We start from the raw sequence: 20259 nt of genomic DNA, 5'->3' as shown, positions 1-20259 counted from the left end.
ATCAGTGAAGCTAATCAGTGTCCTTAAGCCTGACAAAACAAGATGGTTTTGAGCTTTGATTTATAAGTAGCAACATTTGGGGCACATCTAAATGTTTCTCGGAGTTTGTTCCAAAAATAAGAAGCAACATTTTTTAATGGTGCTTTATCATGTTTTGTCCTAGGTCTATAGACGGTTAGTAGTCCCTTTCCAGGTGACCTAAGGGTTCTTGATGGTTGATAAGGAGTGAGAAGATCTAGGAGGTATTTTAGGCCCAAACCATTTAGGGTTTTGTAGACCAATAAAATAATTGCATAGTGGAAGCCAGGGCAAAGATCTAAGAACTGGTGTTATGTGGTCGTATTTTAGTTTTTTTTGTAAGTAGCCTTGCAGCTGCATTTTAAACATGCTGGAGTTTTTGGAGGGTTTTCTTTGGAAGGCCGGTTGCAGTAATCTAGTCTATTAGAGATAAAAGCATCGATAAGCTTTTCCAGGTCTGGTTTAGATAGAAGGCCTCTTATCCTTGCTAAAATATTTAGGTGGTGATATGCTGACTTGGTTAATAAATGAATCTGGTTTTTCTAAGTCTAAGTCAGCATCTAATATAACACCCAAGTTTCTGGCCTGATAAGTAAGTCTGTAATGATAGGGATTTGAGATAGGGCACTGACCTTAATTATCTCGTTTTTGTTGGGACCAAAACAACTACCTCTGTTTTGTCCTTGTTTAGCTGCGGAAAAATGTGGGACATCCAGTCATTCATCAGGGAATCAATCGGACTATAGTCAGTGGGTGAAAGGGGAACGTAAATTTGAGTATCTTCGGCATAGTTATGGTAGTCAATATTGTTGTCTCGCAAAAGTTTTCCTCAGGGTAGCATGTAAAGATTAAATAGGAGAGGGCCAAGGATTGATCCTTGAGGAAATCCACACATCATGTTGCCAATGGAAATAAAATAATCTCTGTTTTCCAGATATGACCTAAACCAGTGAAGGACCGTATCACATAGTCTGACCCATTTTTCGAGTCTATCTAATAATATAGAATGGTCGACGGTATCAAATGTAGCACTTAGATCCAATAAAACCAAAACTGATACATCACCAGTGTCAGAGTTCAGGTGAATGTCATTTACCACCTTAATTAGTGCTGTGGGCGAAATCCGGATTGAAAGATATCGAAGCGATCATTACTTTTGAGGAAGGAACTAAGCTGCTGATAGACAACCTTTTCAATGACCTTACCTATAATGGTTGGTTTGATTTTGGTCTGTAGTTATTTAACAATATCCATTACAGGTTGACAGAGTAGGTTGGCAACGATTCAATTATCATCACTGAAAATAAAATAACTGCTTTTAAAAAACACCAGGCTATTTGCTTGTTGTGCACAAACTAAATTGTTCTTCAATTTCTAAGCTAGGTAACTAGGTTTTGACCAACAGCTGACAGCCAATGATTTTCTGCTGAAGCAGATAAGACATTTAAGAGACAAATGTGTTTATTATGTTTGTGTATAGGTTATTCTGAAAAGCAAAAAGGCAAATTAAAGGTACCCAGTGTAAGTAAGATGTCAACAAACGTCTTGATGTTGCAACCAAAACAAGTTTGATGTCACATAGTCATTGTTCATGATGAAGTAATTTCTTGGAATGTTTTGAAAATCAGCCTATACTGCCAGCTTAAAATCTGCCACACACAAACATACACACACCTTAGTTACATTCAGAGAAACCTTTTCACGTCTTTGTGACATCCAACAATTCATATATTGGGTATCTAAACATATTTAATAATAAATTCCACGGTGACAGTCCATGCTGTTCAAAGTATATTACATACACAATATATCCACTGGATAAAAAAGCACATATGCAGGGGCGTAGCCACCTGGTGGCCAGGGTATAAAGCTGAAATAAATAAATGCATTAGTATTTTTTTTATGAAGTCGTCTTATATTGTCATTTGTCACTTAGGCTACAAGCCCCATATTCGCAGCATGTGTGTGAGTTTTAAAATAGTAGTTTTTGACGATCAAGTGCCACCCCAAATAAAAGACTGGCCAGAGCTGGCCCCCTCAGAAATAATGTCCTGGCTACGCCCCTGCACATATGTTTTATATGGATGCACTGAGTAGTGCATTCAAAATAAAAAATAAAACAGTTTATATTTCCAAATCTTTGTGGAATAGACTCTCATGTCCCTTTTCTAAGACCTTTCCATCTGGTGTTTTCCTCTTACACTCCTACACTGTTTCTGACAGACATACACCCCTTTTGGTTCTTAACCTCCTGACCCACCCATAAACAACCTCCATTTTCCTGTGAATTGTTCCTGATATTAATCATTCACAATGAGCACTAAATTGACATAAGCAGGCACTCTAAAAAGAACATTGTGCAAATTGTGAGTTCAGATAATCACTGTCATTTTGCTTGTATTTACATTGTTCACAATAAGTTAAATGTGTGTTCGCTAAAACACTATTCACACTTGAATTCCAGAGACGATATTATTCAGCAAGTTAGGAGACAGACATATTTTTCTCCTTGTACGTCGCCATCATTTTCTTGATTTCTGCAATAGCCTTCCCTGGGTTGAGTCCCTGTGAGTGTAGCAAAAGGCAGGGCAAAAAAAGGAAAAGAAAGCTAGATGAGCACATGAGCCAAGTAATCAATGCACATCCATTAAAGAGTATCAAGACAAGTCAAGACAAGTCAAATGACAGTATTACGTAAGTAAAGGCTTCATATTCCGTGCAAGACTATAAAATCGTGAGGAGTTTTCCACGTTCCATTTCGGTTCCTTTCACACTGAACAGCTGAAAGGTGGTCTGTGTTGTTACCTTGGGGCAGGTCTTTGTGCAGTTCATAATGGTGTGGCAGCGGTACAGGGAGAAGGGGTCCTGCAGCTTAGAGAGCCGCTCCTCTGTGAAGTCATCACGGGAGTCAATCATCCAGCGATAAGCCTTAAATGGGAAGAAAGCATCTGTTAAAAGATACATTCACTCTTCGGTGGGAGGTGGGTGGATGGGTTAGCCATAGTGTAGGCTACAATAGCAACTTCACAACAGGATCGCACTTACACAATTATAATAATTTCATGCAATCAAAACTGTCAAACTGGCTTGCTTAGCAATCACCAGCATGAAAAGTTCAAGTGGTTTTATGTCTAGTCCAGTATCCCCAGGACTAAATCATGAAATTGATTTCAGAGCTTTTTGTAATTGTTGATGCATGAGGTCTGGTTCCCATGGTGTTGTAGATGGATAAATATAGCTACTGTTTTATGTATTATTGTTTGCATATCCTTTTTTCCTTTCTATATATGTTGCCTCGTCATCTAGTGGTCATACTCTGTATTTGTCACCGGTGAGTTACCATTTGCTCTCTGCTTAGGTGTTGGCAGTTATCTCGCATGTACAAAAGGGGTAACCGTGTCCTGAGGGCTTCACCCTGAAGAATGCTGTTTGTGCCACTACACATGGGTTGTTATTCACCTCATCTTTAACATGCATGTCCTAGGCTTTTAAGAAGTTCATTATGAAATAGCCATCTGAACAGCCAATTGCAGCTTCACACACAACGAAAACAAGATTGGATCAAATCTGTTTTATCCACTCTGTTCGCACACTTTAAAGGCACCCAGTGCAACTTTCGAGGCTTAAAAATAAACATTCAATTTCTAGTCTTTTTTTACACGTAGTACGTTTCAGTAACTCCATACCATTACATACCGACATTCAAGCAGCTAAGATGAGACGTCGTTGTGTGGTGAGAACTGATAGAAAATCGATAACAACAACAATCGCCGCCATTTTCTTTATTTTTTGTAACCTACAATAAATAAAGCAGGCTTCCAGTCAATGGAAAAATGGCCTCTCCCCACCGGCGATTGTTGTTGTTTACGATTTTCTATCAGTTGTCACCACACAACGACGTCTCATCTTTGCTCCTTGAATGTCGATATGTAATGGTATGGAGTTATTGAAACTTACTACGTGTAAAAAAGACTAGAAATTGAATGTTTATTTTTCATTGAATGTTTACATAAAGTTGCACTGGGTGCCTTTAATGGGAGTAGGAAACAATGGGAAATTGTGACTCACGTTAATCCATAAAATATACAATAAGATATACTTTATCCATTATTGATGTATTTGTTTAGGGAGGGTGTAGAAGATGAGGATATTTGCAGATATTTCCAACACCCCTGCCCTGCATGCAAAGAGCAGCTAGTAACAATTTGAAGAAAAAACAATAACACAAAAGTAACTAATGAGTTACTCATGTGCAATTATAACAGCATCTCACCAGTCAGAGTAAAACAAGATGGGGCCTGGTAGTATATTTGTTTTACTGAAAGATGAACAGTTAGGTAATAGGTTTAAGATCTTTAGGCACATTTACCTGCATGAGCACTGCTGGTCCAAGGTATTTATCCCCATTCCACCAGTAGCTGGGGCAGCTCGTGCTGCAGCAGGCGCAGAGGATGCACTCATACAAACCATCCTGATAGACGAAAGACAGGAAGTGATCAATACATAGAGAACAAAATATGCATACATCTTTTTCCTTGTGCAATATTTACTCATGTAATAAACACTAAATAGCAGGACAGGGGGCATATTGGTCAGTTCAAGAGACTGTATTTAATGTGAGTCATTCCTGACACAGTACAAGAGCAATAACTGTGGTTGGGTTGACCCTGATTTCACATTTACCAATTTCTGCCGGTCCTCAACCGTTTGGTGGTACTGCTGCTTCCCCTCTTGTGTTTCATCCTTTTTCTTGAGATAGGGCTCGATGGATTTGTACTGGGCATAGAAGTTGCTCATGTCCTGAAAAATAATAAAGATCCATTAATCAAATGCTGGGCAAATGCCTGAGCTAACAAATGACATATGACCAATTTTTTGGGGTAAAACATTTATAAAAATGAAATGTATATCAAGTATATGTACTCACAGGTACAAGGTCTTTGACGACATACATATGTGGAAGAGGATAAATCTTGGATGCTTTGCTGGTGTTTGAGTCAATCTTGTTCAGGCAGGCTAAGGTGTTGCCTCCATTGATGTTCATCGCACAAGAACCACAGATGCCTGTAAAAATATAAAAACAACAAAAACTTTAATGTCTAAATCACAGAATTTAACATATATATTACCATTGCAGATCCAACTGTCTTATTGTGACATTGGCCTAGCCCTCACCTTCTCTGCAGGAGCGTCTGAAGGTCAGTGTGGGGTCCATCTCATTCTTGATTTTGATAAGAGCATCCAAAACCATTGGGCCACATCTGTTAAGGACATTTAAGTGATTAAAGTTGGACACCAGAGGAACCATAAACAACAACTTTAATTATCGCAAACAAAATCCCTGAGTTGAGTCCCTTTGAGTGTAGCAAAAGGCAGGGCAAAGAAAGTACAGTACGGTGGAATTGATGTTAAGTGGTTAAAAACTTCACTTACGTATTGAGGTCTATTTCATATGTCTGCATCCGTGGTTTGTCCCCTGGTGTGTCCGGGTCCCACCGGTAGATTTGGAACTTCTTTATCCTCGGCGCTGGAGCTGGGGCTGCAGCTGTCTGTGCATAACGCACCATCTGACAGAAAAGGGAGAGGAAGATATAAGAGACATCAATTACTGCTCAAGCCTTACCCGAGACAACATGGTAGGCTATGACTTTCTTTTTACCTATGTAAGAAGTTTGCATGGTTCGTACATGACTTCTTAAAGGCAGAAGACACATTATGTGTGGTTAGCCCCCTCTACTGGCACCAAACCTACATAACAGGTTATATATCTGAGTTACATCACTTTCCCTTCGTTACCCAACTCACCTTACGAGAGTGTTCGTTTTGTACACAAGACGAATAACAGCCTTAAATATTTGTTATTTGCTTGTTTATTTGTTTATTTTATTATTGTTATATTTGTTAGTTATTATCTTTGTCAACTTCTATTTCAGATGTAGCTTTGTATTTAGATAACTAAAGCTGTGACCGGTGCTCGTGTTGTGCAACACGCTGAGTGTTAACCTGACAAACAAAATGTCCACTTAAAATACATCAATTGTTCAGTAAGCCTAAATATAGGTCCATACTTGTAAGCACATTACATCAGACGGTAAACAATTAAATATAATTTCTCAATCTGCATGAAGAAAGTAACTTCGAGTATAGCCGGAGACTTCCTCTTCGTCTTAGTTTTAATTTTAAAAAGTGTTTTATACAGACCACCCTACACTTCTCCAGCACATACAATTACATTATTTCTGGCTACCAAAGGTGTTTCTTTACTTTCATTCAGCAGCTTGACATTGATGATAACACAGCACAGCCTACTAGGTCCTACAATGACTCTGAGGAACAAGTATCCTAGCCTGGTTTATTTGTGAAAACATAGCCTACCGTCATTGCCACACAGCCGCGGATTGCCAAGGCGCTCCGGCCAATGTGAATACATACGATCGACATCTTTAAATTGTGACAATACAACGTCTACTGTGATACAGGCTAGTTCCACAAAGGATATCACTCCCGTTCGGATATGTAAGCTACGCGTCACGAAGCCCTCCTACTTCAGGCACACTCATTCACCAATCAGCTGCCGGCAAATAGACATCGCTGAATAAGCCCAACAAGTTGGTTGCATCACAACTAACAATCTTTAATGATGTACAGTTTGGTGAAGTACATCCATGAATGATGAGGATTCCTTACTTGTGGGACACTGTCCCTGTATTTACATGCCATTAATCGATAACCTACAATTGGTTGGTGTATAGTTAACCTATATGTGATTCTACTTTTAGAGAAGTCATGGGCATAGGTCAACATGCAATTTGACACTTACACAACTGCATGTTTCCATTTTGCCCGACTAACTACTGTGTAGCTATGGTAAAAAATTGAGGTTTTCTTACAGACTGAGATTCAGTGGTGATTGCCTTAGCATATACATTTTCTTGGAATTACAAGGCAGGTGTTTTGGTTTTTGCTTTGCTTACAACACGCAGCACGTGTTGCGGCTGTCTACAGTCAGTAGTGTGTTGTTATATCTTCTATGGTCAGGCAGTGGTTATATTGCTTAGGTTGCTGGTTAGGAGTATACTTGCACAGTGAGAAGTGGAAATAAACTCACAAAAGGTGCTAAATCTGTTACCAACAGAAACCACTTAATTGGCCTGCTCTGTCAGTCTCAACCTTGAGCATTCCTATATATCTTTAAGAAGCCCTAATTTTCTAGCTGTAAGATGCATGATCAAGCAGCTGCTGTGACCACCAAAAGTTGGCCAGCTGCACACACACCTGGGGTCAGGAAGCAAACTGAGGTGTGAGTGACTGCAATAAATCATAGTATGGGAATGGGGGAGGCCATTGAGAACCATCTAATTCAGAGCAACCTGATTATCATATAGGACAGCAAAAGGTTGCCAGATCTATTTGTTTTTGAAGCCCTTTTTCTTATAGCTCAATGTCAGAAATGTGTCTGTAAATGAAAATGGAAAATGGAAACCTACAGAAATGTTGGTTATGTAAAGGCCCACTCTAATGGGGACACAGGTCTATGCTGTTGACTCTTTTAATGAGACAAGGTTAGGGGGAGGCTATTTAAGTATGCTAAAATAGAAATACTGCATTTCCCCCCTAAAACACCATTCTTCCTTCTGTAACGCAAATAGAAACTAAATGTCAAAAAACACATTTTCAAACTATGGGGTGCCAAATGCGCATGCCACTTGTATGATTTTCTCTGTTTATTTATTTGTGTAGTCTTATTTTCCTGTCTGAGTCTGAACAGTCTCCATTCATTCCAATTCCATACAATCCATGCCCTCCTTATAATATTCCATAGGATAGGTCGCTTAGAAACTTAGAAACTAAGGATAGGTTACTTAAAAACTAAATGTCAAAACTAAAGGTCAAAAAACACATTTTCAAACTATGGGGTGCCAAATGCGCATGCCACTTGTATGATTTTCTCTGTTTATTTATTTGTGTAGTCTTATTTTCCTCTTTAAAAAGAGTAACACACTAACGCTGCATGGCACTAACTAAAAACGTAATATTGGTCTGTCTGAGTCTGAACAGTCTCCATTCATTCCAATTCCATACAATCCATGATCTCCTTATAATATTCCATAGGATAGGTCACTTATACAAGTAATACTATGTGGTTTGCGCGCTGTGCAGCCCTGACGCTCACGAACTAGCCCTCTTGTTCCCACGCCCACCCACCTCTCTTTACGCTTGCGTCGAATCCAGCAGAGGAGTACGCGTGCAAGCAACAGTGCTGGCTGGCTTGGTAGGTAGGCAGGCTGCACAGACCCGAACCCGAAGGCACAACACGAAAGTGCAACTATGTCTTGGCTCTTTGGATGGGGCAGAGGCTCTGGAACACCTCCGCCAGAAGAAGAGACACCAACGCCAGCTGATGGGGGGTCGGGAGGCAGCGGCGGAGGTGCTACACCCAAGGACAAGTGGAGTAACTTCGATCCCACTGGATTGGAAAGGGCTGCGAGAGCGGCCAGAGAACTCGACAAATCGCGTAAGCAGACCGAAATTCACGCCTAAACATACGTTCTAAGATTACTTAGCCCTACACCACACCATATGTCATGTCAATGCACATGGTATTGCCTACCGCATAGGAATACATTTAACTGAATGTGAGTGAAATTTACTTGATTGTAGGTTGCCTGTTTGTCTTCTTGGCAAAGTTTTGTAGCGTGTTGACTATATTTGAGATAAATATAAGGTTCAGTTCTACAATGGACATCGTATACACTGTAGCAAAACACAAGGAAGTTTAATGTAAAGTAAACCGGGGTCTCGCGGATTGGTTGAGTGCACGAGATGCAAGGGGGTTCAAGTGGGCGTGTCTGACCGAGTTGCCGAGAGAACAAACTGTTCCTTACATGCCGAATGGAATGGGTCGCTTCACCTGTTCATTTAGGCTAGCTTTACACTATCATTCCAAATCCATTCTTTGCACATCCGATCAGAATCCGATCTGTTTGATCGACTGTCCGTTTTATATAATCAAAGTGATTAGATCCAATCTATATGACCGCTAGTGTGTAGGCTATGTATGTCTATGCATGCCTATGCATGGACAGGAACATGCGTGTGTCACAAGTCAGGGTCATTTATAGACCACGTGTGTTCCCCTTGCTATTCTGCTTTGTCTAGCATGGAACATGGAGCACAGTTTACTCCACGCTACATCATAGATTTGCTGTGAAAGTTGTATGAATATAAGTGTAAATATGCTCAGTCTTAACATTGAAGATATGTAAATTAATAATGTAATAAAAAAATGTGACTAAATCTCCTTTCATTTCATATTCCTCAGGAAATGCTAAAGAGGCACTGGCATTATCACGTATGCAAGAGCAAACACTGCTTATGGAGCATCAAACCAAGTTAAAGGTGTGCATCTCATTCTGTCCTAAACGAGGAAGTTAGTTCAGGGCTGTAGTCTACGTGATACGCAGGTATACGCCGTATTACCACCTAAAACGTTTGTGGGTTTGCGTATATCCACTAAAACCTATGTCTCCACTAAAACCTAGGCCAGGGGGGAGCTGTGGCACCGACCCATCACAGACAGTATACCCACCACAGAAAACTAGACTACAGCACTGAGTTAGTTTAGTTCAACCCCTTCCCCAAATGTGATCACTTGAAGGGGATGTTGACCTTGAACATGAAAGTGATGTTACTCATCAGTAAATGTACAGCAAGTCCCAAGTCCATGCTGATAATACTAGTTCAGACATAGACTTTTCTCCCTTCTGTTAATTTTTCACTTTTTTCATCCTTGCCCTTCACCATGATGATTGGAACCTATTTTAAGGGCGGAAACGGCCTTTTCCACCCGGTCGTGTTGATTAAACTGTGGCAATAAACAAAACTTTCTGCTCAAGCTGTGGATTTTGAATATAGGCGTGGCGACATAATCTTCTCTGGCAGGCAACCTGGTCTGATTTATCTATCTGGCAACATCAATCACATTCTCTTTTTTGGAAGAGTGGCACATTATGCCTACATATTCTGTAATAAGCAAGGAAGCAGGAGCAAACCTGTGTTATGAGTTAATGCAATTAATCTATCTGGGATATCGTTGAAGAAAACACACATACTGGCAGGCTTTTTTTTTTAAAAAAAACAACGTTTTCAACATGGTTGTCGCCGCGAAGGAGAGGTATGTTTTTTTTATTTTTTATAAATAGGCGCTGTCCCAGAACTTTTTGATCGTACCTCGTAGGTTACAACCTCCCATATATTTTGCTTTCCCAATTTATGTAGGCTACTGGTCTGCTCTTGTGATTTAATATTTCCATGCCTCTGGGTTATCCCATGTCGCTAGTATATTTACACTCTACCTCTGAGATTCTAGGCACTCTGAGATTCTTTTGAATGAAAAGTGCGTTAAAAATAATTTATTATTATTACACAGTCAGTCACCAGTACCCTCTGGTTAGATAAATTAATAGCCTACCTTTATGTCCACTCTCCTGTTGATCCAGTGGTCAACTAAACATGCTTTCACCCACCTGTTAAGTTCTGTTGGGGTTCTAGAGGCATCAACTGCACTAAATAGCATACAGTTTGTTCCCAGAATAATTAAAAAAGCTAAGTAGTAAAAGGATAAAAGTTCAATCTAATTAATTTTGAATACCATAGCAACCTGAGGCGCACCTAATATGCTTTTACTGTACCCTTAACGCTTAAGATCATTCTCTCACAGTATGTAGCCTATGCCATTGGGGAAAGGAGTGAAAGAGTAGCATACTTAAAAAACATGGGTTCCATCGGAATTTCTTTTAATAAAAATTAGATTATATATGTAGCCCATCACGTATTGCGTATGTTTTCTACATTTTAGTCTGAAATAAATTCTCCAGAATGTACGGGGATTGGCTATATCAATGTCAATAAAAATTATGTTGGACTGTTCTGAAAAGCAAAATCAATCAGGCTATCCTGATTAACAATATAACAGTATGTTCAAAGGGATGTTGTAGGGCACTTTCAGACAGCTCTGACAAGCTACAATTATGTTTCATCGAATTTATTGGTTTGGAACAACAAGAAGAAGCACTTGTTCATTCCTTGTAAAACTGTCCAGAACCCACTGCGACATTGCCATCTTTTTACATTGTAATCTCATCTGACTCATTCAGTGTTGTCATTGGATTGCTGGCCAATGCTATTGGTTGGCTTTAACCTAACCTTCTCCCTGGCGCTGCCCGCTCAGTGCTTCTGATGATGCCTTTACCACTCGCTTTACGTTTGTGCAACAGTGCGCATGCGCTGCCGTTTCCACCCTCAAATTAGGGCCCAAAGTGTCATGTAAAGCACAGTAGCACCCCAATGGTTTTTACTTCCTAAATAGTGTGTGAAGTGCTGTGTCGTTTTGACAAAAGCTTTTCTGCTCCAGGAATATGAAGCAGCAGTAGAGCAACTGAAAACAGACCAAATCCGTGTCCAGGGAGAGGAGAGGAGGAAGACCCTTGGGGAGGAGACCAAGCAAAATCAAGCTGTAAGCAAAATCATTTGGCATCTTTAATAAATAGGTCCATCCCTTAATGTTCCTGTCATTGACATTGTTGTATCCCATTGTCTGTGTTTCCTCTAGAGAGCACAGTATCAAGATAAGCTGGCTAGACAGAGGTACGATGACCAGCTACGCCAACAGGTGACATTTTATTTGCTTTGCCAAGAACATTGCCTTGAAACAGGTCATTACTATGTGTGATGGTGTTGTGAGAAATTTTGTCTGTACAGATCACCAGCTCACAAAATGCATGAACAATTGAGTCTTTGATTATCTGAGCAGCAGGTCCAGGATCAGACTGAAACTCTTTCCTTTCTTATGCTGTCGTATGTTTTTTATTTTCTATTTGATTTAGTTATGGTTTATATTAACATTTTACAATTTTGACCGTAAGGGCTATATCCTCTTGGGTTGCTATAGTTTATTAGCCTAGTCATCAGTTTTGGTCAGTGTGTTTCTGTGGGATTCCCTTTTTTCAAATAGCTGAAACATACAAGGGTAAATGTGACATTTGTTAGAAACCATTGGGTGTCGTTTTGGCTTTGCTTATAACCATGCAGTGATTTGGTTTATTAATTTATTTGCTCTCTTTTTGTATAACAGCAACTCCTCAATGACGAGAGTCTTCGCAAACAGGAAGAGTCAGTCAACAAACAGGAAGCAATGCGAAGAGGTATAGATAACTCAACATCTTAACACGGCAACAAAACAGCCCCACAAGTGTAGCATTTGACACCCTTTGAACAATATTGTTTTATAGTTTTATTGAAATGGATCCAACTGAAACCTACAATCAGACGGGCCACTTTATTTGCAAACAGCTATTTTTTGATGCAGCTTGAAGTGGCTGTTTGGAAAAAGTGTATTAATGATGGAATCAGTGACACTGCTACAGAGTTGGAAAGATAATCTGCCCCCTCAACCATTATTTTGCAGATATGATTGCCCACCCCTAATCTGTTGAAATTGAGCAGACCAATCCAATTCCCTTATCTTTCTTGCCCTCAGCCACCATTGAACATGAGATGGATCTCCGGCACAAGAATGAGATGTTGCGCGTGGAAGCAGAGGCTAAGGCACGTGCCAACGTGGAGAGGGAGAATGCCGACATCATCCGTGAGCAGATCCGCCTGAAGGCAGCCGAGCACAGGCAAACTGTGCTGGAGTCCATCAGGTTAGTCGGACACCTCAGCTCCCCAGCATGAAGTTTTGGACTGAATAGAATTATCTCACCTGATCTCTTTCCTACAGTAGGCTTTGCAAGTTGTCATTCTACATAATGATCTTGAGCTGAGTAATAGGCCTGAATTTTGTATCCAATTGTTTTTATTTTTTAACTGATTATTTTTCTTTCTTTCTTTCTTTTGCATTAGAACTGCCGGTGCTGTGTTTGGAGAAGGCTTTCAAGCCTTTGCCACAGACTGGGATAAAGTCACTGTTACTGTAAGAGCTCCCACTCTTCCTCTCATATAATGCATTGAACTTATTTCTGAATCCTGCTGAAGCTATCCCACTCTACATATCAGAGTCTCCAAAACACATTTAGCAATTATTTGATTATCCTCTAGGTGGCAGGCTTGTCTCTGCTGGCAGTGGGTATTTACTCGGCGCGCAACGCCACGGGGGTGGTTGCCCGCTACGTTGAGGCACGCCTGGGAAAGCCCTCGCTGGTCAGAGAGACCTCCAGGATTAGTACCGGCGAGGCAATAAAGCATCCCTTCAAGGTAATCCCCCAAGCAGGCCAATGTGCCCCGGCAAGACCTCCCTCTCAGCAGGCAGAGTAAATCACAGATTGACTGTATTTACAAAATACTCAAAGGCGACGAATGTCGGCCTGAGCCTCTCTCTTCTCTCCTCAGACAACCAAGCGCGTGTTCAGCAAAGCCCAGGATGCCCTGGAAGGAGTTGTGCTGAATGTGGGTATTCACGGTAAAGGCAAGAAATTGCCAGCACCACCACTTTTTACCCAGAGGTTATATACAAAATTAATATTCTGTCCTGCAAAGGACATCAGAAGTGGAGGTTATTTCTAATACTTCTGACCTTCCCTCCCCTATTGCTTGTAGCCTGGCCTGGAGGCGCGTGTTCGTGACATTGCCATTGCCACACACAACACACGCAAGAATCGCGGCCTCTACAGAAACATTCTCATGTATGGGCCCCCCGGCACCGGCAAAACCCTCTTTGCCAAGGTAAAAGCTCGCCTTCATTTAATGTTTGTTAAATAGGGCCAACATTTGTGTATTGTTCAAAATAACCAGCATTATCTAGCAAATGAAGAAACAAGGGGCAAAAATGAAGTGGTGGCTGTGTACCATATGATGTACTTGAGTGACTGAGTGTTCATTCTGTTAAACGGCTAATTACACTTGCTTTTGCCGTCGGCTCTCAGAAACTGGCTCTGCACTCTGGGATGGATTACGCCATCATGACCGGGGGAGACGTGGCACCCATGGGCAGAGAGGGCGTCACTGCCATGCACAAAGTCTTTGATTGGGCTAGTACTAGCCGGCGCGGGTAAGTCTCATCTCCACCGAAGTGCACTGATTCACAGAATCCCTCCCTGGAGCAGATGGCACAGGGGGACCATTAGTAGAACAGCACACACTAATGAATCATCTCTGGTGATGTTTTAATGCATCGTTTAATGTGATGTGGCCTTAAGATTTATGACAGTACCACTATGCAGAAACTGCTATTTCCTCCTGTTATGTATGTGTGACTACCATCTCATTTTACTAATTTCTCCAGGACCTTTACCCAAAATAGCAGTGTTGAAAGTTTATGGAGTCATCAGTGTCTGTGTTCCTTAGAAAATGAAAGCTATGGCCGTGGTGTTTGGAATCATAGGTTCTTTATACCATGTCACTGAACCTCGAAGATGCACACATGGGACCTGCCCTTAATTTTTTTAATCAACAGAATCTGTGTGTCTTGCAAATGTTATAAATAAATAAATAAGTAAGCAATGCTTAGTGAGCCACGGTCAAAGCAGTACAGTGACGCACTGTTCTATTTCATCCCCATCCCCCTTTCAGCCTCCTGCTCTTTGTGGATGAAGCAGATGCTTTCCTGCGCAAGAGATCGACCGTGAGTCAGCCGGGAGCTTGGCTAATCAAGTGCACGGCAACCGTGTGTCACTTTCATGATTTACACATACACATGCACGTATCATTTCATGATTTACCCATGTAAGTGTGTCCCTGTTTGCAGGAAACGATAAGCGAAGACCTCCGAGCAACCCTCAACGCATTCCTCTACCGCACCGGAGAGCAGAGCAACAAGTGGGTGCAGTGACTTTGTTCTCATGACCTTTCTGACCTTGGAGAGAGACCAGAAGAGCATGACACCCTCCCCAGGTTCCTGTGTTAACCTACTCCTCTGCTCTCTTGCTTTAGATTTATGTTGGTGTTGGCCAGTAACCAGCCTGAACAGTTTGACTGGGCCATAAATGACCGTATTGATGAGATTGTCAACTTCGCCCTTCCTGGACTGGAGGAGAGAGAGAGGCTGGCTCGGCTCTACTTTGACAGATACGTGCTGGGCCCTGCCTCTTCAGGCCGACAGTAGGTTTATTGATCAGATTCAGCTGGCATAGCAACGAACAAACACTTAGCACAGTACAGCCTAAATCACTAGACCAATATCCGTCAGGTAGTGTTTCTTAAAATTATATTCTGTGAACTTAATATAATAATTATATAATAATGTGATATAAGTTTATTATAGGATATGCCACAATGTTAAATGTAGTTCATCAACGTAGCTCCTGTAGTGTTATGCTGCAATAACTAGATGACCGGGTGATTGGGTAACTACAAAAGGAAACTTCTTCGAAAGGCAGTTCTAGACCCACATTTGAAAATCATCACATGCTTGCCTTAAATGATATGTTCAAGCTGAAATGATCAAATACATTTTATCATCATCATAATTTGTTGAGATAAGCAGAATTAATGTTTTTCAGTTGACATTTAAGTTCATGTACAAAGTCAAACTAAAAAGTAAATTTAGCAATAACTCTCTCTCTCTCTCCTGTTCATCCTAAAGGAGGCTGAAGCTGGCCCAGTTTGACTATGGCCAGAAGTGTACGGATATTGCTAAATTGACGGATGGCATGTCAGGCCGTGAAATATCGAAACTTGGTGTGGCCTGGCAGGTAAGATTGTGTTGGTGTGTGTGTGTCTGTCTTTGATTAGACTGTCAGATTTAGGGGTTCAAAATGCTTTTACCGGGAAGACTTATCTGACACATGCACTTGAGAAGTAATGAGAATTCTCCTCGCTTTTCCTGCCAGGCGGCTGCGTACTCATCGGCGGACGGGGTCCTGACAGAAGCCATGATTGATGCGCGGGTCACTGACGCAGTCCAGCAGCACATGCAGAAGATGGACTGGCTGCATATAGATGGGCACACAGAGAGCTTGGGCAAGGTTGGCATCATTTTGCCAAAGGACGCAGTGGCAGATGCCCCTAGTCAGATAGGATTCACTGCAGCCGAGGAGGTCCTCACTCCTGCCCAGGACTCTGCTCCTGTCATTCAGCAAATTCTCCCCGTCATGGAGGCAGTCATGGCACATGATCAGGCCGTTTCTGAAGTTAAGGCAGCTGAAGCAGAAGCAATGCCACTTGTAGATGCAGCGCCTCTTGCTGCCCCAGCTATCAAAGAGGGAGAAGTGCTGGAGGCTCCTGTTGGAACTGCAGTGGCTGAACCACTGGTGCAGGAAGCTGAGGCTCCAGCTGCCAAGGAGACGGAGGCTGTCGCATCCATTCCCATCGTGCAGGAAGTAGACATCACTGCAGAGGTAAAGGAAGTGGAGACTGCTCCTTTAACTAAAGAAGAGCCAGCGATCACTGAAGTGGCAAAGGAGGCTGAAGCACCAGTGGTTGAGGTCGCAAAGGAGGCTGAAGCACCAGTGGTTGAGGTCGCAAAGGAGGCTGAAGCACCAGTGGTTGAGGTCGCAAAGGAGGCTGAAGCACCAGTGGTTGAGGTCGCAAAGGAGGCTGAAGCCACAGTGGTTGAGGTCGCAAAGGAGGCTGAAGCCACAGTGGTTGAGGTCGCAAAGGAGGCAGAAGCCACAGTGGTCGAGGTCGCAAAGGAGGCAGAAGCCACAGTGGCCGAGGTCGCAAAGGAGGCCGAAGCACCAGTGGCTGACGTTGCAAAGGAGGCTGAAGCCCCAGTGGTCGAGGTCGCAAAGGAGGCTGAAGCACCAGTGGTCGAGGTTGCAAAGGAGGCTGAAGCACCAGTGGCTGAGGTCGCAAAGGAGGCTGAAGCACCAGTGGTTGAGGTCGCAAAGGAGGCCGAAGCCCCAGTGGTTGAGGTCGCAAAGGAGGCTGAAGCACCAGTGGCTGAGGTTGCAAAGGAGGCTGAAGCACCAGTGGCTGAGGTCGCAAAGGAGGCAGAAGCTCCAGTGGCTGAGGTCGCAAAGGAGGCTGAAGCTCCAGTGGCTGAGGTCGCAAAGGAGGTAGAAGCACCAGTGGCAGACGTTGCAAAGGAGGCTGAAGCCCCAGTGGTCGAGGTCGCAAAGGAGGCTGAAGCCCCAGTGGTCGAGGTCGCAAAGGAGGCTGAAGCCACAGTGGCTGAGGTCGCAAAGGAGGCTGAAGCACCAGTGGCTGAGGTCGCAAAGGAGGCTGAAGCCCCAGTGGCTGAGGTCGCAAAGGAGGCTGAAGCTCCAGTGGCTGAGGTCGCAAAGGAGGCTGAAGCTCCAGTGGCTGAGGTCGCAAAGGAGGCTGAAGCCCCAGTGGCTGAGGTCGCAAAGGAGGCTGAAGCTCCAGTGGCTGAGGTCGCAAAGGAGGCTGAAGCCACAGTGGCGGAGGTCGCAAAGGAGGCTGAAACCCCAGTGGCTGAGGTCGCAAAGGAGGCTGAAGCACCAGTGGCTGAAGTCGCAAATGAGGCTGAAGCACCAGTGGCTGAAGTCGCAAATGAGGCTGAAGCACCAGTGGCCGAGGTCACAAAGGAGGCTGAAGCCCCAGTGGCCGAGGTCGCAAAGGAGGCTGAAGCCACAGTGGCTGAGGTCGCAAAGGAGGCTGAAGCCCCAGTGGCTGAGGTCGCAAAGGAGGCTGAGGTCGCAAAGGAGGCTGAAGCTCCAGTGGCTGAGGTCGCAAAGGAGGCTGAAACCCCAGTGGCTGAGGTCGCAAAGGAGGCTGAAGCACCAGTGGCTGAGGTCGCAAAGGAGGCTGAAGCACCAGTGGCAGAGGTCGCAAAGGAGGCAGAAGCCACAGTGGCTGAGGTCGCAAAGGAGGCCGAAGCCCCAGTGGTCGAGGTCGCAAAGGAGGCCGAAGCCCCAGTGGTCGAGGTCGCAAAGGAGGCCGAAGCACCAGTGGTCGAGGTTGCAAAGGAGGCCGAAGCACCAGTGGTTGAGGTCGCAAAGGAGGCTGAAGCTCCAGTGGCTGAGGTCGCGAAAGAGGCTGAAGCACCAGTGGCTGATCCTGAGGACAAAACCAAGCCCAAAACTAAAGACCCAAAGAAGGGCAGCTCATGCACAATATCATAAACATTGAGAGACTTTCATTTCTAAGACTGGGGGCGGAGGTGGAGGGGGGGGAAAAAAATCAAAGGACACAAATGAAACGGGGAATATGTAATGGTACTGACTTCAGGGTTATATCTGGTTTGATAATAAGCTGCTTGTTGATTAAGGGGGATGAGTAGTAAGTTGGGTTTGGGCGTTCAATGTGGATAGGGTGGATGCAAGTCATCAAAGTAAAAGGGAGAAACTTGTTCAGCTATAGTGTCAACACGTTCACATAAACAGAACAAAGCTGCACTCTAATTTTCTTAGAGAGGCAATGCAACTCTGTCTCACCCTTTCAGCTGCCCAATTCACTTGGACCCTTTTGAGAGGTATCTTGGAAGATACCCAGAGAATATCTTGTGGATCAAAGCCTACAGCCTACAATAGAAAATGTATGCAAAAGTACACAGCATTGTTTGAGTTTATCCCAGGTTGCTTTTTCTGTATTGAATACAAATGAGCTACTTCTTCCCAATGGACATGGAACCAGTGTGCCTTCAGGAGTTCAGTGACTTGTGCCTGAACCTCTTACTAATCTGCCTGCACCCAAATGCATGTGAAGGCAAGTATTTCAAACAGACCATGTTGCCAGTAACCAGAGTAAATACCCAGAAGGCATATATACCAGAGGACATGTTTTGTTATGCTGTTCTTTTTTACCATCAGTGTGTTCCTCATGCCACTTTTTGTGATTGTGCCTGTGTGAAACTCATGAATGAATTCAGAATCTATCAGTGACCGCTTAAGTTATATACTATATTGTGGTTACCTGGTCACTAATGAAATGAGTAATGTGAATGGTGACCTATTCTCTCTCTCACACACATGCACAGGGCATGTAATGTAGTATAAAACCATACTGGGAAATGTAGGAATGCAAAGAGATTTTCAATTTTCAATTCCATCTCACAGAGGTCACACAAGTGTCCTATTTATGGTTGGGGGGGGGGGGGGGGGGGGCCTTTGTCTAGTGTTAAGATGTTGTAGTGATTTTTGTTTTCAGAGAATTATGTGTGCCTTACTTTATTTCAATTGTTCTGGTGTAAATGGATTTGTCTAAATGGATTTGATAAAATGTTATGTTTGCCTCTTTTGAAAATAAATATATAAATATAAATATAATGTTTAAAGTTGGTTTCTGGTGTGGTTGTCTTTCCAGGCACCCACCCCCTCTTAGATGGTTGCCCTGCACTCCATCTGTGCTGTTGTGCATTAGAAATAACCTGTTCCAACAACAGGTGTCACTGTTGTGCTTCAATGGCACTTTTAATAAAACAGACATTTTATCTTCACAACAGCAATGTCTGGACATTGAAAGGAAGGGGAAATCAGGTCAGGGTTCTCTTTGCTGGCAGGCTGGTTGCTCTTGTTGAATATGGAGTTATTAAATAGCAAAACAGGAAGGGCTATTGGACACAGTGTAGGGAAGACAAGGCAAGTGCTGAACTCTCAACTCATGACAGGTAACTTTCAATGTAGCGCAGAGAACCCTGACCGCCAATCTGTCTCTCCCCTCCCTCTCGGTATTTACAGATAAAATTAATACATTCATTTATTTTCACTAAGTAACAAAGCTAATTAATCAGTAAGTAACGGAGATCACTTCACTCTTATTCAAGCTCTTGCAGTCCATTCCACTCACACTACTCACTGTATTTTCCCCATTGCTTCGCTCATGCCCACGCTGTTCATTACAGCCAGTGACCTTCCCTCCCCACCCTCTACAGCTCCCCTAACCCTGTATTATCTTTGAAATCCCATAAAACCATATTTGTAATAATTATTTACATGAGTAGTTATCTCTAACTACTCCATCACAAAACCATGGAACCCACCCAGACCCAAATTATTACTCCCTTCCCAAAAAAAGGTCACCCATCCTCACTGAAAAACTCAATGGAAAATAAAAAAAATAAAAAAAGTCAAAGAAAGGAACAAGAAACCCGAGTCTCACTGCCCCATTTGGAAACTGCCCGTTCCCCAACCATTCTAAAAGTGCATGCCGAGTTTTCAACAACAAACAAACAAACAAACAAACAAAGTGGGAGAAAAACTATACAACAGAGACCCTCAAAAATAATTTGTTCCTGCAAACATATTTGGACATTGACACTAGGTTAGAATTTTGGTGGCATTAACTCTCCTCTTGAGTTTTTTTGTTTTCTTTCGTTTTCTTTTTCAAATACTGAATTGTGTC

At 42.7% G+C, this 20259-nt stretch overlaps 2 protein-coding genes across 2 annotated transcripts; one reads left to right on the top strand and one right to left on the bottom strand.

Moving 5' to 3' along the window:
• Positions 1-1539: 1539 nt before the first annotated feature.
• On the bottom strand, positions 1540-6520 carry LOC308377874 (succinate dehydrogenase [ubiquinone] iron-sulfur subunit, mitochondrial-like). Its single transcript, XM_080854637.1, has 8 exons — positions 6394-6520; positions 5452-5585; positions 5194-5279; positions 4946-5082; positions 4702-4818; positions 4388-4489; positions 2824-2946; positions 1540-2583 (listed from the first exon to the last, which is right to left on the bottom strand). The coding sequence occupies exons 1-8, from the start codon at positions 6457-6459 to the stop codon at positions 2503-2505; spliced, it is 846 nt and encodes a 281-aa protein (XP_080710763.1). The 5' UTR covers positions 6460-6520; the 3' UTR covers positions 1540-2502.
• A 1775-nt stretch (positions 6521-8295) lies between these two features.
• Positions 8296-18041, top strand: LOC308377237 (uncharacterized protein; the record flags this gene model as incomplete). Its single annotated transcript, XM_080853821.1, has 16 exons — positions 8296-8533; positions 9341-9417; positions 11432-11533; positions 11630-11689; positions 12152-12221; positions 12557-12722; positions 12922-12991; positions 13117-13272; positions 13408-13464; positions 13615-13740; positions 13941-14065; positions 14587-14638; positions 14762-14832; positions 14947-15114; positions 15599-15707; positions 15846-18041. The coding sequence occupies exons 1-16, from the start codon at positions 8347-8349 to the stop codon at positions 18039-18041; spliced, it is 3792 nt and encodes a 1263-aa protein (XP_080709947.1). The 5' UTR covers positions 8296-8346.
• Positions 18042-20259: the final 2218 nt, after the last annotated feature.

Source organism: Sprattus sprattus, assembly GCF_963457725.1.
Source record: "Sprattus sprattus genome assembly, chromosome: 16".
NCBI lineage: Eukaryota > Metazoa > Chordata > Actinopteri > Clupeiformes > Clupeidae > Sprattus > Sprattus sprattus.
This window is presented reverse-complemented; position numbering and strand designations above follow the sequence as displayed.

What these genes read in the sequence shown, in the direction of transcription:
- LOC308377874 (XM_080854637.1), bottom strand. Translation starts at nt 6,459, where the DNA reads ATGTCGATCGTATGTATTCACATTGGCCGGAGCGCCTTGGCAATCCGC. An exon ending in TATGAAATAGACCTCAATAC is followed by an intron (nt 5,280 to 5,451) that starts GTAAGTGAAGTT and finishes TGTCCTTAACAG; the next exon opens with ATGTGGCCCAATGGTTTTGG. An exon ending in TCGTCAAAGACCTTGTACCT is followed by an intron (nt 4,819 to 4,945) that starts GTGAGTACATAT and finishes ATTATTTTTCAG; the next exon opens with GACATGAGCAACTTCTATGC.